This window comes from Acromyrmex echinatior, chromosome 2 (genome assembly GCF_024713525.1).
Source record: "Acromyrmex echinatior isolate Ae372 chromosome 2, ASM2471352v2, whole genome shotgun sequence".
Taxonomy (NCBI): domain Eukaryota; kingdom Metazoa; phylum Arthropoda; class Insecta; order Hymenoptera; family Formicidae; genus Acromyrmex; species Acromyrmex echinatior.
The window spans coordinates 9,732,108-9,748,830 of NC_141853.1; the positions used below are offsets into that span (position 1 = coordinate 9,732,108).

Below are 16,723 nucleotides of genomic sequence, written 5' to 3' on the forward strand. Positions count from 1 at the left end.
CCCGCGATTCGCTGTTCGTCGTCGTGTTTCGTCGCGCAGACCGTCTAGCCAATCAGAGAACGCGACGCTCCTCGCACTGGATCAGTGCGCACGCGTCTTCGCAGCTCGCGCATGCGCATGCGTCCAAACGTAACGTTCGAAATTCGTCCTGATGCAATCTTTTCCCTAGCGCGCGCAAGCGCGAAGATTTGAATCGCGTTTGAATTATGATTTGAATTTTGGAAATGGAACTTTTTACGACGCTTGTGGTATAAACGTCATTATTTTTTAATATTGAATTTATGCAACTTTGGCAGTTGAAAACGTTAGAATTTGAAGGATTAAAACAGCGGATGATTTTATACCTTGCTTGTTTTGTTTTGATCGAAAGCGATAAAATTCTCAAAAGAATCTGATAAAATTCTTGCTGAATTTTATATAAATTATTCCATGTTATTTGTTTTTATTTTGGACAATTTTTATTTTCGTTATCCTTTTCTTTTTATTAATTTTATTAATTCGAAATTTAAACGGAAAATTGTTATTTTATTCTAAGCGCGAGGAGTGTAAAAATATATGTAGAGAAAGCAAATTATACAATGACTATCCTATCTGTCATCTCCTATTGTCAATTATATTTAAAAAAAACTAAATACAAAACTCCTTTTCTATCAACGTTTTACAATTTTAAAAAATAGAAAAAATTTTATATCTTACATATTACATATCTATTTTGATTTTCGATTCTCAGAGACTATCGACATTTAATCATGGCGATTAATATAACATTGTTTTGTCCATTGTTCTCTCTGAATCTGAATGCACCACAGAATTAGTATAACAAAATTAATAAACGTATTACGACACAAAAATGAACTCCTCCCATATAAAGTATTTCTATTTTTCTTTGATGAGATGTTGCAATATATAAAAGTATATTTGATCAAGACATGGATATCTGCATTAGATGCAGATATCCATATTGCATATATCCAATAAGCAAATTGTCTACAGTACGCCAGCAAATTAATACATATTTTTTAACAAATTCTTTATGAGCAGATCGTCACAAATTTTACGAAAAAAATTCTTGTCTATTTAATATTACATCCGTTAATTATAACTTTGATTTCCAATAAGATATTTGCACGTGTTCTGTATACAGTACGTATATTTATCTTCTGCCTTGCCTGTGTATCGTTAGATTTAAAAGGGGAATACATTCATATTTATACTTCATAATATTGACGTATTTATATTTACTACTATTAATACTCGCTTCTCATATACGCGAAGTATCAAGAAGGTCAACCAAATATCACGCGGACTGTTTCCGAAAATTTCTCAATATTCGCACGGCCTTTGCCGTGAATGGATTCAGTACGGCTACGGTATCCATTTTGTGATCAAAATCACAAAAACCATGAAATTCTTCTTTCCATTCGTGAGTACTGTTATCTTTTTCAGTGTGTAAAAATCACGGTTAAACGCAACATTTCTTCAGTTTCAATATCTATCGTATTACAGCTGGAAAGTTATATTTCTCTACTGTTACTTTCCGTGCACGCAATAGACCTGAACGAATATCTTGACGAAAAACTATGGCAATCCAAAATAGAATTCATCAAAATACATATCCAAGAGACATCACCAGGTAAATCCACATAACGAGTTTATTTTAACGACAAATATCTTTTTTTTAAATAATCATAATTTGTAAATTCGTTAAATGTTACATTTGTAAATATTATTACATTTAACAAATTGTTTTATAGTTTAAAAAAATTGCATTTATCTTTGTTATATTGATTATTATCAATTTTTATTTAATTGTGAATCATCAAAACAATAAAATATGATATTAAAATGTCAAAGATACTGTATGTGAATAATTACATTAAAAAATACTATGCAAATAGTAGGATTAAACACATAATAATAATATACTCAAAATCAAATAGAAATAATTTCATAATCAAATAAAAATTATTTGTTTATCGAGAGATAAAAAATAATAGATGTTTGGTTACAGTACAAGAAAAATCATATAGTCTTCACTGGGACAGATCATGGCGCCTTCCTATAACAAGCGATCATCAGCCGTTCGCGATAGATATGCTCGACGGAGTATTCATTCTCGACAGCAATCGTGTGATGACACCTTCTTTCAATGCGACTTCTTGGAATAAGACTGACGCGTTACGCGAAGTTTATCGGATCAAAAAGGGGACCATCATTAAATTTGTCAGGGTACAAATCACTCTTTAATTATAATTAATCTTTATCATAAAATATATTATGAAATTTATAATATTATACTATTAAAATTATATTTAATATTAATTTTATTTAAAATGTATTATAAATTTTAATATTAATATTGCAAAACATAATATAATTTAATATATCTTTTATATTACACAAATATTTTCTTATGTTTTTAATATGTTTAATTTTATTTACAATCCACTGTACACGATGTAAACGAGTTGCATCGGTTGTGATATTGTAGACTATCATATGGAAGGACACCAACTATCTATTAGTGTGTTACGAGCCCAGTCTATGCAGTATTCACACGGCAAAATCGAATCAGCCGTTGCGATTCCGTCATACCATTGGATACAAACGAATCCCTGTAGATGCTAAATTTTTTGTACAAGCCGATCAACTCTATCTGATCATCGTCAATAACGCCAACAAATTTCCCATATCATCCGTGTGAGTCTCATTATTCCTAAAAAAAAAACAGAGAAACAAATTAAATTAAATTAATTTAAATAAATAAATTTAAATTTCTTGTCATGTCTTAGTCTTGAAATATATATATATCTAAGAAGAATGTCTAGAATTAATTGAAATTTTAGTTGAAAATGAATGAATTAAAATTTCCTGATTAAAGCTACTAGAATTACAATTGAGATAAACGAAATTTTGGTTGATATAATCAAAATCTTCTGGTTCATCCAAATATTTTTCCAATGCAGTAAAAACAAATACATCGAACTAAATATTTCTTTCTTTCAAATTTTTATTTTTCTCACATTCAATTGAATTGCAGGATCTACCGATGGAGCGGCACATACATGGACGTCGTCGACGAGGTGAGGACGACCGGCGCAATATCGGTCACCGCATTCGAGCACCGGCGATCAACCATCATCATGTTCGCCCAGAGCTACGCCGAGAATCCGTGGATCGGTTCCGAAGTGTACGAGTTCAAGGACAATAATATCGTCAGGATACAATTACTGTCCACCGCTGGTACATCACGTCCGACGTCGGTGCATCACTACATTCACGGCGATTTCAACTTCATCTTGATGATAAATGATTTAGGACCGAGCGATGTATTCTGTTGGGACGGTTAGTATATATTCGATAAAGTTCTTTCTTTTATTTCTTTTCCTTTAAAGTAGGACATTGTCTGGAATCTGGAATGTATTATTTTCAGGAGGAGAATTGCTGGATTGGTTCAGCCTTCCTAACATCGAACCGCATAGTCTGATAAGAATTTTTCACGTAGACGGCGATACTTTTGTAGTTGTAGCGCACGATGTAAGTGTACAATTGTTCAATATTAAAATAAGCTGAAAATTGAAGCGTGATACATTAATAATGCGGCAAATAATTTACAGAATATTATCCAGCTATATAAATTTCACAGTACGTCCGATTGGAAAAGTGAAAATGTTAAACTCTTTAAGGATAATCAGAAAATAGTTGATATGATGGTCTTATTGAACGAACATACAATAAATTTAACATTGGTCCTTGTAGAAAAAAATGTATATTGGGTGGAACAATGGAAGGTTGAGATGACTTTGGTACCAGTAGGTAAATAATTATTTTTTCATTTGCCATGAAAAAGCGATTATCATAAAAGAAGTATATATAATATTATTATCTCGTAATTATATTATTTTTATATTTTTTTATTATACTTTGTTAGAAATGATAAATTTTTTTAATAGAATATATAAAGATATTCATGAAATGTTTTCAATTTTATCTCATTAATTAATTCTTTTACATTTATTGAGGCACATTTATATGTATATTAAACAAATCATTTAAGTATTTTTTTCATACTATTTATACTTTATAAAAATAAATATCAAGTCTGACGATTCAAAAAGATTAAAATAAAATTTTAGATAACAATGTGAGTAATACCGATGCAACAAGAAAATGCTTATCAGATCTGATCGAAACATTACAAGCGAGAATGCCAGCCGTAAAAGAAGCTAAAGCTTCCTGGAAGCTGCTCTTACCAGCTGCAAAGAATTTGACAATTTCAGAACCAGTGAATTTTGACAGTTTGATCTTGCGATCCGGCATGGTGGACAGCGCAGAGATTGTGACTGAAAAAGATATTCTGCCACCTCATCAAATTGCGAAAGCTCTGAAAGAAATCGATCGCAATGTCTACAACGTCCAGGCAAAATTAAATTCGCAAGAGACGACTGCTGAGATGTTGGAAGCGTTCAAGGAAAAGATTATAGCTAACGATGTGTATCTGGAAGAGCTGGAAATCGACCAAATGCAAGTGGATTTCGTGAATGACGTAAATATGCAGTCGGAGAAAATAATCCCCTTTGAAACTGAAGATTTCGCAAATCTGTTACGTGCGAAAAATCTCATTATACATGATCTCGAGGTTGACTCTCTCTGTGGAATACCGCCCGAATGTAAGTTTGAAAAACCCTCATAGCAAAAGAAGTCACAATAATATCGCAACAAAATCGTAAGTGTAAATGTTCACTTTGTCGCAGGTGTGATATTGCTATAATAATATCATTATTGATAATATCATTATGCAGCTATGATAAAGGTTGCACTTAATTATATAACACTGCTATGTACAAATCAAGGTAATAATATAATGTGATTTTTTGATAATCTCATGTATATAATAACATAATTCATCCGTTATTACTGTTAGTTTATTGTGATATAAATGTGACCTTTTTGCTATGAGGAATAATTTCTATAATGCGATATATTTTTTTATACATATCGATTTGTATAAATAATACTTCTACAGATTGGCTGTTACAAAATGACAAAGGAATTGGATCTGTCATTGGGTCTGCTATTGCAAACAAATCTGTCGAGTATTCAAACGATACTCTTATATTGCATTCCGATTTGACAGTACCGAAATTGAAAATTAAAAGTCTGAATGGGACAATCATCGATCAGTTAATGGACGATCTATTCATCATTAATCGCGCTCAGAAAATCAATGGTTAAGTATAATAGTCTATTTTTTATGTTTTTAATTAAAAATTAAATGCAAAAATCGACAAAAACAATTGGCTACAGATCTTATTGTATATGTAGCTGATCATAATTTGATTTGTATTTTAATTGTAGGTACGATCACGTATACGAACTCGCTGCGAATTATAAATCTTACGGCACAAATGGTGAATGGTATTTCTGCCGATAAACTTATGACAACGACAACAAATCAAAGTTTTGATGATTTCTATGCGAAAGCGTTACACATTGAAAATCTGTATGCGGAAAGAGTTAATGGGGTGCCCGTTAAGGAAGCTGCACGAAAGTCTCGAAAGAATGTTATTAAGGGTAATTTCTTAACTAGTTTTACTTGTCAATTGTGACAGTTTACAGCGAGTATGATTTTAATAATTAATTAGTGATACAATAATTAATAATTACATATTATTAATATAATAACATAGTATAATACAAGAAAGATTATATAACACAATACAAATATAATACAACAGAGTATATTATTTAATTTAAAAGTAAATTTTAAAGTAAAAAATAATTTAACAATAAGAGTATGCGTTAGAATAATTACACCATTAATTAATCAACTTTTCCCAATCTCAAAAGTTATTCTCTCTTTCACGATTAGTACTGAGTTAGTAGTGAGTTCTCTCTTTCACTATTAGTATCTATAATACTCAATAATATTCAATATTTACATATTTCCATTTTTTGAAGGTAAATTAAAGCTGGCCAAACTTATCGTTACCGAGAATTTGGTAATCGACATGAATGAGTCTATGATAAAAATGCCTGACAAATGGCTTCAGATCTACAAAAATGTCACGATACTGGGTGATCTGCATGTTCAGAATATCATGGTCGACAAGACAGCGAAACTCTTCGTGGAAGATAATCTGGTAAACGTGACCGACATGTTCGATCAATACTGGACAAAATCTACCGATCAGACTATCACCGAAAAGATCACCTTGGAAGCCGGATTCACTATCGATAAACTCGATACTAAGTACCTCAACGGTTTTGCAGAGAGCGACTTTCTATATACCACGATGAAGGAGATACCAAGCGATTTCACTAATCTGCGCTTCGAGAACTTCCACGTCAATCAATTCTTTCACGAGAACAGTCCTCACGATAATTTCTTCGAAGTTGAACCAAATTCACTAACGATCCGAGAAAAGTTGCACGTACAAACTCTTCGAGCGAAAGATATCATTACTCTAACTTTCAATGGGATTAATGTGAACGACATCATGAATGAGACGCGTGTGAATTTCTCAGAAACCGTGGAACTTCCCACTGTTCAAGCACGTCGCGTCTTCGTTGATAATCTTGATGTTCGTTTTATCAATCATCGCGAAGTCTTCTTCGAGAACGGACTTCGCACCGACGACAATTATCGGCTGGCATTCTTGAAGGTACCAGAGTTTCACGTACAAAATTTGAAAGTGAAGAAATTGAATGGGATTGAGATAAATCAAACGCGATTGAGAGATTTGATGAGTTCCGAATCGATTAAAATCGTCATCGACGGTGACTTGACGGTGGAGAATCTGATGGTCGATCGAGTGGGTGGGCAATCGACCGAGAGCTTCTTAGAGGAACTGTCGCAGAATGACATTGTGATAACGTCGGAAAGAAGCATCGAGAATTTGGTCGTTCAGAACATAACGATAGAATCTCTTCGTGGACGCAACTTCAATGATTGGACCGCCAATGTTCTTTCTAAATCAAAGGAGCAAACGATAACAGGACACTTCACTGCTGATGTTGTCACCTCCGACAATGTCACAGTGGATTTTATCAACAAACGAAACGCTTCGCAACTGATGTGGGTGGACGAGCCTCTGACAATCACAGGCAACGTAACGTTCACCGATCTATTCGTCGAAGGCGATGTTATTACTCCAAAGATGAACGGACGCAACGTAAGCGAGGTAAAAATAAAAATTTTTATTTTAACATCTAATTAATCTGACTTGTACATCGATTAATTATTAACAGTTAATTAATTGACATTAATTAAATAAGTAGGTAGAAATTGAAAGATGCCTTCAAAGAATTTTTAGTGTATTTGTAAACCATAAAAATCATTTAAAATTACTTTAAAAATTATTAAAATGTCTTTCAAGTTATATTTAATTAGCGTTATACTTAAAACTATATCTTTAATATTAATCTTTCAAGATTTTTCTTAAAAAAATAATCTCTTTTCTTTTTTCGTCTTGTAGTTATACGATAGCTTGTTATATATTCCTGTAAAAAATATCGACCTCTTGGAAGTCCACGGAAATATTTCTTGGGACACAGATTCATCCAATCCTGCTTCCATCTCTCATCTATTAAATAACGCTGTGACCAAAGATAGGGACCAAGTTATTACGGGAAAAGTGATCTTTGAAGAAGACGTTCGTGCGTGGGCGGTTAAAGGTAATTATTCAGACATCGACCAAATTGAACAAATAATATCGGATGCCGTGATCGACTACGGAGAACACATCGAGATCAACGGAACGAAAATCTTTGAAGAAGACTTTGTCGTGGACAATTTGAAAGTGAATGGCGATCTGGGTATTGCCAATATCAACGACGTGAATATCCTCAAGTTCAATAATTCTGTCTTTAAGCAGAATCACGATGACATGATTGTTGGTCCGTTAACATTCCTCAAGGATGTTACGGTCGAGAAGCTCTATGTAAACGACGCCGATCTCAACGCGTCCGTCAACGCAGCGGTCCGTTCCAACGACGTTATGCCGCACAACATTTATTTCGAGGAACTCGAGGTGCTGGGTGATGTGTATCTACAAAATTTGAATAAAATTGATTTTGACAAGTTTGTAAAAGATCGTGTCACCCTTAGCGGAGATCATGAAATCACGTGCGACATGAAATTCAATGGTATTGTTACAGTAACAGGTAAATGATTAGCAATTAACAATTATCTGAATTAAGTTCATTTAAATTGAAATTATAATTTGATGGCACTATTCTCTTATTTCAATTTGTAATTTAAATAATACGAATATTGATAAAAATGACAAATTTTTACAGAATTTACTGTTTTATGATCTTACGATAAAATAATCTTTTTGAGAAAAATAAGAGCTTCCATGCAAAATTATTTAGAAAAAATTAATTGCAAAATTATTTAGGAAAAATTTGACATTATCTTATTTACCATATTTTAGGCAATGCAAATGTAAAAAAAATTAATGGAATTTATCCATCTAATTTTGTCCTCAATGACGTTGACGAAGTGCAAATAATAGATGGCGTAAAGACTTTCAAAGAGGACTTGATAGTCGATGGAGACGTTGTTGCGCCACGAATTAACAATGTCAATATAATGGAAAAATATAATGAAGGTGTACAAAATATTGATGAAAATGTCGACATCTTTGGTGACCTTGTTAGTACAATATTGAAAGAATCCCTAAAATTTTAATAGATTGCAAAAAAAATTTGTTAAGCACAGATTCTTCTTATATAATCTAAAGAAAAATTTAAAAGATTTCAAATTACGGGATTAAAATCAACTTAAATCATTGCAATTTGACGCAAATATTTACAAAATATTCAAGCTAAATTAATATTTAAGAATTAAAGCGTTAACTTTACTGTTCAATAAAATAATGTTAATTTATATATGTACATATCAAAAAGAAATTATTCCTTAAAAATTGTAACTTATGTATAGCTCGCATTTCTGCAATTATCTCTTCCACCAGATTTTCAAGGCGGATGTTCGGATTAAAAACATAAGTACTTCTGGATTGGTGAACGGCGTGAATCTGCGTTCTGTCGTCAACAATTTCAAAGGAAAGGTAGACAACATTATTGAGGACTTGCAGAAACGTTGGAAAATAATCGAACAGAATATCGAATACAGCTCGCAAATGTCCAAAACCTTGCGCAACGTCTTTTTCTATCTAGAGGAAGAAGAGGATTTGGAGATACCTGGGACCAATGTCAGTAAGATCGATGTAGTGTATTTTGACGAGAACACTGTCAGATTGAATATGTATAGGGAGCAGCCTGGAAGATTTTGTGGGCTACTTGACAACTGTTCGTGTACGTATCAGTCTGTGATTGATGTCATTAAGTTCAATGACACGAACAGAACTATACGAGAGTGGCAAGTTAACGCGGGGGAAATCGTGAAAAATTTTCACGATCCAGGCGAGATGTTCGGTGTGAATGTAATGACGAACGCTGTTTCAAGCAGCAAAGAATGCACCTCGACGAAAACCAGACTAGAATATACTACGATTTCCTTGATGACGATAGAAAATTTTAAAATGAATCACGAAGAAGTTTTTCATAAAATAAAAGGATACCTAAAGGATGCCAAAATTTTTAAGCATGATGGTATTCGCAGCAACATTAAAAAATCTGTCATTAAAATTATAATGAAATGTTAATGAAACTTAAAAAATTAATGTAATGTTTAATTTGCAGGCGATGTGTACATAGTTTTGGCGATATACTATGATAAAATACGTGCAACACATCGCACAAATTCCTTGCTTTATAAAGTGCATTCGATAAGAAACGCAACGTTAGTCCAAGAAATTCCTACGGATGGTGCTTGGTCCATTCAGATTTTCAATATCGATCACGAAGTATTTCTTCTCGTCGGCTGTTATGGCGAGTCCTTGAAATCTTTATTATATAGATTCGATCCAATAACACAAAAGGTATAAATTAATTAAGATAAAACGATTGACATTATATTTTGTAAAATATGAAAATTAAAATACTTATACTATCCTATATAAATATAAAAACGAGCATAATATAAAAATTATTTATAAAAAAATATAAAAAGTAATTAAAATAATTTAAAATTTATACAAAAATTAATTTAATTTTTCTTTATGTAAAAACTTTATTTTTTCGAATGTAGTTTGAACAGTTGAGAACATTCACAAGCAGAAGCCGTTACGTAAAAAGTCTATCACAAGAAAAAGATTATTTCGTTCTACTGGACAATCCTGATACAAACGCAGTGAACATTTACAAATACGACCCCGAGTTTCGAAATTTTTATAGTTATCAAAGTATTTTTCACTCCCATCAGATTAACGGGATTGAGTATTTCTACACCGATGGTATGATTATCGAAATGATAAATTAATATAATTAGAAGGCGCACATAACGTATATTTATATCATGTTTCTGCGCAATTTATTGACAATTATTATTATGGTTGAGATTTTGTTATATATGATTTTATTATGATTTATTTATGATAATGCACGAACTTATTTTCTCCTGCAGAGTATGGCAACAGCGATGTGTTTGTGATTGTGACGACCCAGAGTGGACAGTTTTATATTTATGAATATATGTTTGCCGGGGTAAATTTACTGTCTTATCTATAAATAAAAGGAACGAATCCTCTTTACTTTTCCCCGCTCATCTCTTTCTTTCTCTCTTTCTCCTTGTCTCATTAAAGAATTTCTTATACAATGACACGAAATAATTCTAAGATTAAATAACATATAATTACAATTATTTTCAGAAATTCCAAATGAAAATGCAACACGCTGTGAATGGCTTACGAACGATGATGCCATTCTACCACATGAACAATCATTATATTTTGGCTGGCACAGACGACGATAACATAATTTTCCGCATTATAAAACAGGGTCCACATTAATGCAAAAAAAAATAGAAATCGGCATAAAAATTTGAATTTTATATATATCTATGCATATTAATAAGTATTTATTATAAATCGATATAGCAAATCACTCACGAAGCACATTCCTAGTAAACGAAATTGATTGAAATGAATTGAAATGGAGTCAGATTTTGAGAAATATGCATTCGCAAACGTTAAAATAAATTTTTTTTTTACATCTGAACGCATTTTTATTCATTTACAGGAATGCATAAAGCATATTTTTATGCTTTTCAATCTAAAAATAATATCAGCTTTTTCTATATATGCATCGAGAATATTTGCTCAATTCAAAATTCTGAAAAGGAAATGCAGTTTTTCAATCCAATTAAAGTTAAATCAGTTAAATGCAATTCAATAAAAGTTTTTTTATTTAATTGATTCAATGGATTTAATATATGTATAAAAATTTCAATTCATTTTAATCTACTTCCGATTACTGGGCTAATGTTGAATCAATATATCAGAAACTTTGAACTTTATAACTTTGCAAATGTTGCATCAACATCACGAAATATATAATGTTGAAAAAACATTCACACTTCAACATTCAACATTCTTTCAATATTCTGTATTAATTGACTGAGAGTTATAAATTATAATGATTATTAATACGTATATTTACTCTTTTGTATTATTAGTAATTTGTACTATTTATAATTATTGCATTCGATTAATCAAAATGCAAAAATCAATCAATGAATCAATGAACTTTGTTCTTATTGTTATTATATATTATTAAAACAAATATTATATATTGAAAACGTTATTTGTGAATAAAATTTGCATGATAAAATCTAATTTTTGTAAAATATAATCATTAAAAATTATTAATACATATATTATTTACATATATCGCTTTATTTAAAAAATGGCATAATCAAAAAAATTTTGTAATTTTGTAATTTTTAAATTATTTATTATATCATAAATAAGTAAAGTCAATCATCAAAATTGAACTTAACTTTATAAAAAAATCGTCGCAACTCCAAAAATATCTTTTAAAAATCATAAAAATAATAAAAATAACATTTAATCATGTTAAACATATTCTTTTTATTGCCGCAATATTATTTAATTAGTCAATAATTTTCTATTGAATTTGAAAAATGGTTTTTTTTTATTTTTTGGGTAACTTGATTTTTTTTAAGTTTGTGACTTTTAAAGTAACAATATCTTTTTTTCTAATTTTATTGATATATATATATATATATATATATATATATATATATATATATATATTAATATAATTATACTTTTAATATTTTATTGATCTTACAGTAGAGTTTAATTATTTAAACAACTGCATAAAAATACAGATCGCGCGCTTGCGCACTTAAGGTGGTGACCTGCGGATCTCAAATCATGGTTGTTACACGTTTCCGTAATATATATATATATATATATATATATATATATATATATACGTGATAATATATATATATATATATATACGTGAAATTATAAAAAAACAATGCAAATTGCGACAAAATATACATCGTACACTTGTGGGAAACTCATTGATACTTTTTTTACGTGCTTCAATTGGATTTTTCACATACCTTCGGCAAAGGACGCAATGCAACAACATCGAAACGTTATATATTACTACTCGTACAGCTTTTGGTCCATAAAACATTCCGAGTTAAACGTTAAAGTTTTCTGTTCGCCGAATACACAGCTATACTCAAACATTTCTCCATTTCAGATCCCGTTCTTCGGAATTGAAATACAAGCACTCCAATCGTGTACCAACTTTACACCATTTCACACAAGCAACTGAAGTTCGCCGCTGGTACGCGAGGCGCGCGCAAACCGCATCGAAGTGAAGTAGGCAACTTCAACAGACAACTTCGAACCTCTACTTGCGCGCGAGTGGAGGCCCCCCTCCGTCTGTGTTCCGTTCCTGCTCCGGGCTCCGGTTCGGCCGTTGATCGAGACAAAGGTGTGATTATCTCACGTTTCTCCGCGACGTGCTCAATTGTGATCGCTACGTACATTCATTCATATCAGCTGTCACGAACGTCGACATCCACGAGACTCGGCGGTTTGATGGCCGTTTTAGGTGAAACGCGTGAGAAACATTTATGGGCATCGGTGACCCGAAATATCAAGAATCGAATCCTTGAAGAGAATCCCTTTGCCCTTCTGTGCCCGCTTTGATCCTCGAGAGCGCGCTTAACGATACTTCGTCGTTATATTGTTTTTTTTTTTTGGTTATGTTGACCGAGAATGAATTAGCGCAATCCGACAGTTGATCGTCTGCCACGTTCACGGCGACCTCGACCGGATTCTGATAAACTTAATTGGTGATTAACTTAGCTGGCAGAATAAATCCTGTTTTCTTAAAACAGGAGAATAGTTTTCAACTATGTAACTTGCTGTCCGTATTATAATCCTTTTCCATATGTTAAACAACAACAAATTAATAATTCTGTTATTAATAAGATAATATAGATATAAATGTTATTTGATAGGTTAATTACTGGTTAAGTCGATTAGAATTTGATCTGAAATCAGTTTTAATTTTGTTAATTATTAGTGCTTCATTAAAAGAAATATATACTTTGACGTGTCTTTCTTGTACCTTAATGCTGTTTTTCTTTTAATTTTCTTTACTGTTTTTTATTTACTAATTGCAGAATAATTTAATATTATATATGGCATAATGGAATATCACATCTTGGATGTTGTTTTTGCAGGAGCATTTTTTTCACTGAGTACTGATGGCTGTCAAGGGACTAGTCTCGTCGATTGTCAAGTTTCTGACAGACCAATTGCAAGATGGCGATATAACTGCTGATTCACGAGAGAGTTTGGAAGTAGCAATCCAGTGTCTGGAGAGTGCTTATAATGTGCAAGCTTCTGATGCCCCCGCAAATGTAAATCTGTATCAAATTTATAAAAATGCAGTGGAGAATGCCGCGCCAGTTCTGGGTCCAGAAGCTACGCCGGAAGCAAAAGCTGAAGCAGAAAGATTGAAAAACGAAGGCAATACACTTATGAAACAAGAAAAGCATCATGAAGCACTTGCCAATTACACAAAGTATGCATAGTTTTTCTTTATTAATTTAAGTAAATATTGTTTTTTTTTTTAACTTAAGCTTATTCGTTTACAGGGCAATAACATTAGATTCTCGCAATGCAGTGTATTATTGTAACAGAGCTGCCGTTCATAGCAAACTTGGTAATCACACCTTAGCCATCAAAGACTGTAACACGGCGCTTTCTATTGATCCGTCATACAGCAAGGCATATGGTCGGTTAGGTTTAGCATATTCAAGTTTGGAGAGGCATAAAGAGGCTAAGGAGAGTTATGAGAAAGCCTTAGCGATGGAACCGGATAACGAGAGTTATCGAAACAATTTGCAGTTGGCAGAAGAGAAATTGGCCCAATTAGGTGTCAATCAGTCTTTGCCTAATTTACCCGGCATGGACTTGAGCGCCCTTTTAAGTAATCCTTCTTTAATGAATATGGCGCGTCAGATGTTATCCGACCCAGCTATGCAGAACATGATGTGTAATCTTATGTCTGGTAACGTGGAAGAGGGTGGTCGCATGGAATTACTCATAGAGGCGTAAGTTTGATAGAATAGAATAAAATTTCGACATTTAGTTCGATAGATAATGTTATATTGATATACAACTCAAAAAATTGAAAAAAAGGTCATTTGCCAGTTGCTTGCAAAAAAAAAAAACGAAAACGTAAGGAAAAAAAAATTTTTATTTTTCTAAAATCAGTTATACATTAAAATTGCATTTTGAAATTAATATTATAAAATTTTAATGAATATTCAAAATATTTAAACTTATTTTCTGGAAAAAAATATTTTTTGAGTTGTATCCTTGTAGCAAATGAGTGATGAGACTTGTGTGGATTTTGTATGCGTATAAATATTTCAGAGGCCAACAATTGGCGCAGCAAATGCAGAACGCAAACCCCGAGTTGATCGAGTCGCTGAGACGGCAAATGGGCGGCAATCCGAATGACCCGGAACCACCGCAACAAAATTAAAGTACGGCTGGTTGTGTGATAGATGAACATGAACTTTATGGACATTATAGCTGACTTTTTTCTCATTCGTAGTTACAGATCAGTACATTGTATCGTTTTCTAACGAACGCCGTGAGGCAAGATTTACAGCTTCAATGATAATTCTATCATATATCTACGCGATAATGCGCGCATACCATAGAATTCATTTCATAGATTAGCCGTTACGGGTGCAACATCGGGCCTCTCTCTTCTTCTCATCTTCTCTTTAACTATTGTATAGTTTTTTATAGCATGCTACAGATTGAACGTAACAAAACGTTTTTTTAATGTCACAATAATTTGAGTGACTATAATAATTGAGCGATACCCCAATTTTCCGCATCATCCAGGGCATTATTTCTAGATCATGCACTGTATTACGAATGACAATTGCGCGTGAATTTATATAACACAACTGTTCATAATGTCTCGGTTGAATAACTGAACGTTTAATTGACGCGAAATATATACGAATTCATGATACCGACCGAATTGCAAATCATTGTTTAATATTTTATTCATATCATATTACATACATATATATGAAATGAATTGAACTTTTCTGTCAACGTTTTATAAATGCGTAATTATTGAATTATGCATGATTGTTGGTTGATGAAATCTTTGAACTAAACACAAAACGGAAACTTTTCCGCAGACTTTTTATCAGATTTACAATCTCACGTTTCTCGAATTTCTTAGCACGCAGCATATTGAAAATAATGACAACGTGCTAATACTAACAAACAAATTGTAATAAAAATTCGAGCATGAAGAAAATATTCGGATTTCTTTTCTATTATTTCGTCATATTTCTTCCAATTAGACAACTGAAAAATTTTTCACTCATTGTGAGATATTAATAGACAATTTAGAGAAAAAAAAACAAAAAAGTAAAAAATCAAAATTACAAACAAATAAAAAGTTTCCGACAAACACACTCGTCTTTGACTTGTGCTGTGAGTTACTAAAGAATCCTTGATAGAACCGATTACATCTCTTGTTTCTTTTCTATTTATTTTTTTTTGTTTTTTTGAAGGGGGAAGCGATTTCGATGTGTTAACTGAACTAGATAGAGACAGAGACGCATGCAAGTGTAACTCGCGCGATGCGCTTTCTATCCGTAAGAAGAAAGGAAGCTGCACGCGCAATATATCGCGGTCAAAGAAGCGTAGCTTATCAGCGGTATTTTTGTAAGATGAGCGTTCGCAACGCGTTGATAATCAACGGATACGATTTCTTCGGATGAGATGCGCGTACATACGTAGGTTTCACGGCCGTATTCCTCATATTCCACGGGTTCGGGCCGGCTGAGCATGAGCGCCGGCCAATTCCACGTGCGTCACGCGATGACATCATTCTTATTTGGCCACTACGCGCGCGCGCGTATTACCTACATCCGCGCACATACACTTTTACAAATACGCACGCGCAGACGATATATGTCGGTTATGATTGTTTATTGATAAGAGAACGCACAAGCGTTGATCCGTGATTAGAAGCGGATAACTCATAGATTTTCTTTCGGATCAGCTGATTGTCAAAGTCCGTTCGCGAATAAAGCGCTGTAAAGAGCTACTTATTGAAAAAAAAAAGAATCGGAACTATGTATGAAGCTCTCCGTATATGAAGAATTCCGAATTACTCATTAATTCGAATCTTTACTTCTTCAAACGTCATCACCGAGAAATCCCGTCTTCGCGTCCTTGAATTCCTCCGTAAAAGAAAGGAGAGGGATAGGAAGTAT

The 16,723-nt window shown here is 32.6% G+C and overlaps 2 protein-coding genes and 1 long non-coding RNA gene across 6 annotated transcripts; 2 read left to right on the forward strand and 1 right to left on the reverse strand.

Annotated features, from left to right (window-relative positions):
- Positions 1 to 1,387: 1,387 nt before the first annotated feature.
- Positions 1,388 to 12,031, forward strand: LOC105148008 (female sterile (1) M3). The gene is made up of 18 exons (XM_011059432.2): positions 1,388 to 1,423; positions 1,507 to 1,633; positions 2,012 to 2,229; positions 2,492 to 2,700; positions 3,041 to 3,345; positions 3,434 to 3,537; positions 3,618 to 3,816; positions 4,137 to 4,670; positions 5,027 to 5,230; positions 5,359 to 5,574; positions 5,962 to 7,184; positions 7,479 to 8,166; positions 8,439 to 8,659; positions 8,979 to 9,618; positions 9,709 to 9,947; positions 10,157 to 10,361; positions 10,532 to 10,611; positions 10,776 to 12,031. The coding sequence occupies exons 1-18, from the start codon at positions 1,403 to 1,405 to the stop codon at positions 10,914 to 10,916; spliced, it is 5,574 nt and encodes a 1,857-aa protein (XP_011057734.1). The 5' UTR covers positions 1,388 to 1,402; the 3' UTR covers positions 10,917 to 12,031.
- LOC147910474 (uncharacterized) lies at positions 2,307 to 12,640 on the reverse strand. The gene is made up of 3 exons (XR_015544033.1): positions 12,503 to 12,640; positions 3,024 to 3,569; positions 2,307 to 2,716 (listed from the first exon to the last, which is right to left on the reverse strand). It is a non-coding gene; the product is annotated as an uncharacterized LOC147910474 (long non-coding RNA).
- Positions 12,641 to 12,747: 107 nt separating this feature from the next.
- Positions 12,748 to 15,475, forward strand: LOC105148009 (small glutamine-rich tetratricopeptide repeat-containing protein alpha). Of its 4 annotated transcripts, XM_087402560.1 has the most exons (5): positions 12,748 to 12,885; positions 13,643 to 13,986; positions 14,060 to 14,518; positions 14,844 to 14,956; positions 15,028 to 15,475. In XM_087402560.1, the coding sequence occupies exons 2-4, from the start codon at positions 13,667 to 13,669 to the stop codon at positions 14,953 to 14,955; spliced, it is 891 nt and encodes a 296-aa protein (XP_087258686.1). In that variant the 5' UTR covers positions 12,748 to 12,885; positions 13,643 to 13,666; the 3' UTR covers position 14,956; positions 15,028 to 15,475. The 4 variants fall into 4 exon arrangements, with proteins under 4 accessions (XP_087258686.1, XP_011057736.1, XP_011057737.1 ...); XM_011059434.2 differs by having other exon boundaries at positions 12,749 to 12,885; positions 14,844 to 15,475; XM_011059435.2 differs by having other exon boundaries at positions 12,871 to 13,005; positions 14,844 to 15,475.
- The last annotated feature ends 1,248 nt before the right edge of the window (positions 15,476 to 16,723 follow it).

Bases quoted from the DNA above. Each gene is read 5' to 3' on its own strand.
- LOC105148009 (XM_087402560.1), top strand. From the start codon at position 13,667: ATGGCTGTCAAGGGACTAGTCTCGTCGATTGTCAAGTTTCTGACAGAC. The intron at 13,987-14,059 runs GTATGCATAGTT...ATTCGTTTACAG, and splicing joins GCACTTGCCAATTACACAAA to GGCAATAACATTAGATTCTC. The intron at 14,519-14,843 runs GTAAGTTTGATA...TAAATATTTCAG, and splicing joins ATGGAATTACTCATAGAGGC to AGGCCAACAATTGGCGCAGC.
- LOC105148008 (XM_011059432.2), top strand. From the start codon at position 1,403: ATGAAATTCTTCTTTCCATTC. The intron at 3,346-3,433 runs GTTAGTATATAT...TATTATTTTCAG, and splicing joins CGATGTATTCTGTTGGGACG to GAGGAGAATTGCTGGATTGG. The intron at 10,612-10,775 runs GTAAATTTACTG...AATTATTTTCAG, and splicing joins ATGAATATATGTTTGCCGGG to AAATTCCAAATGAAAATGCA.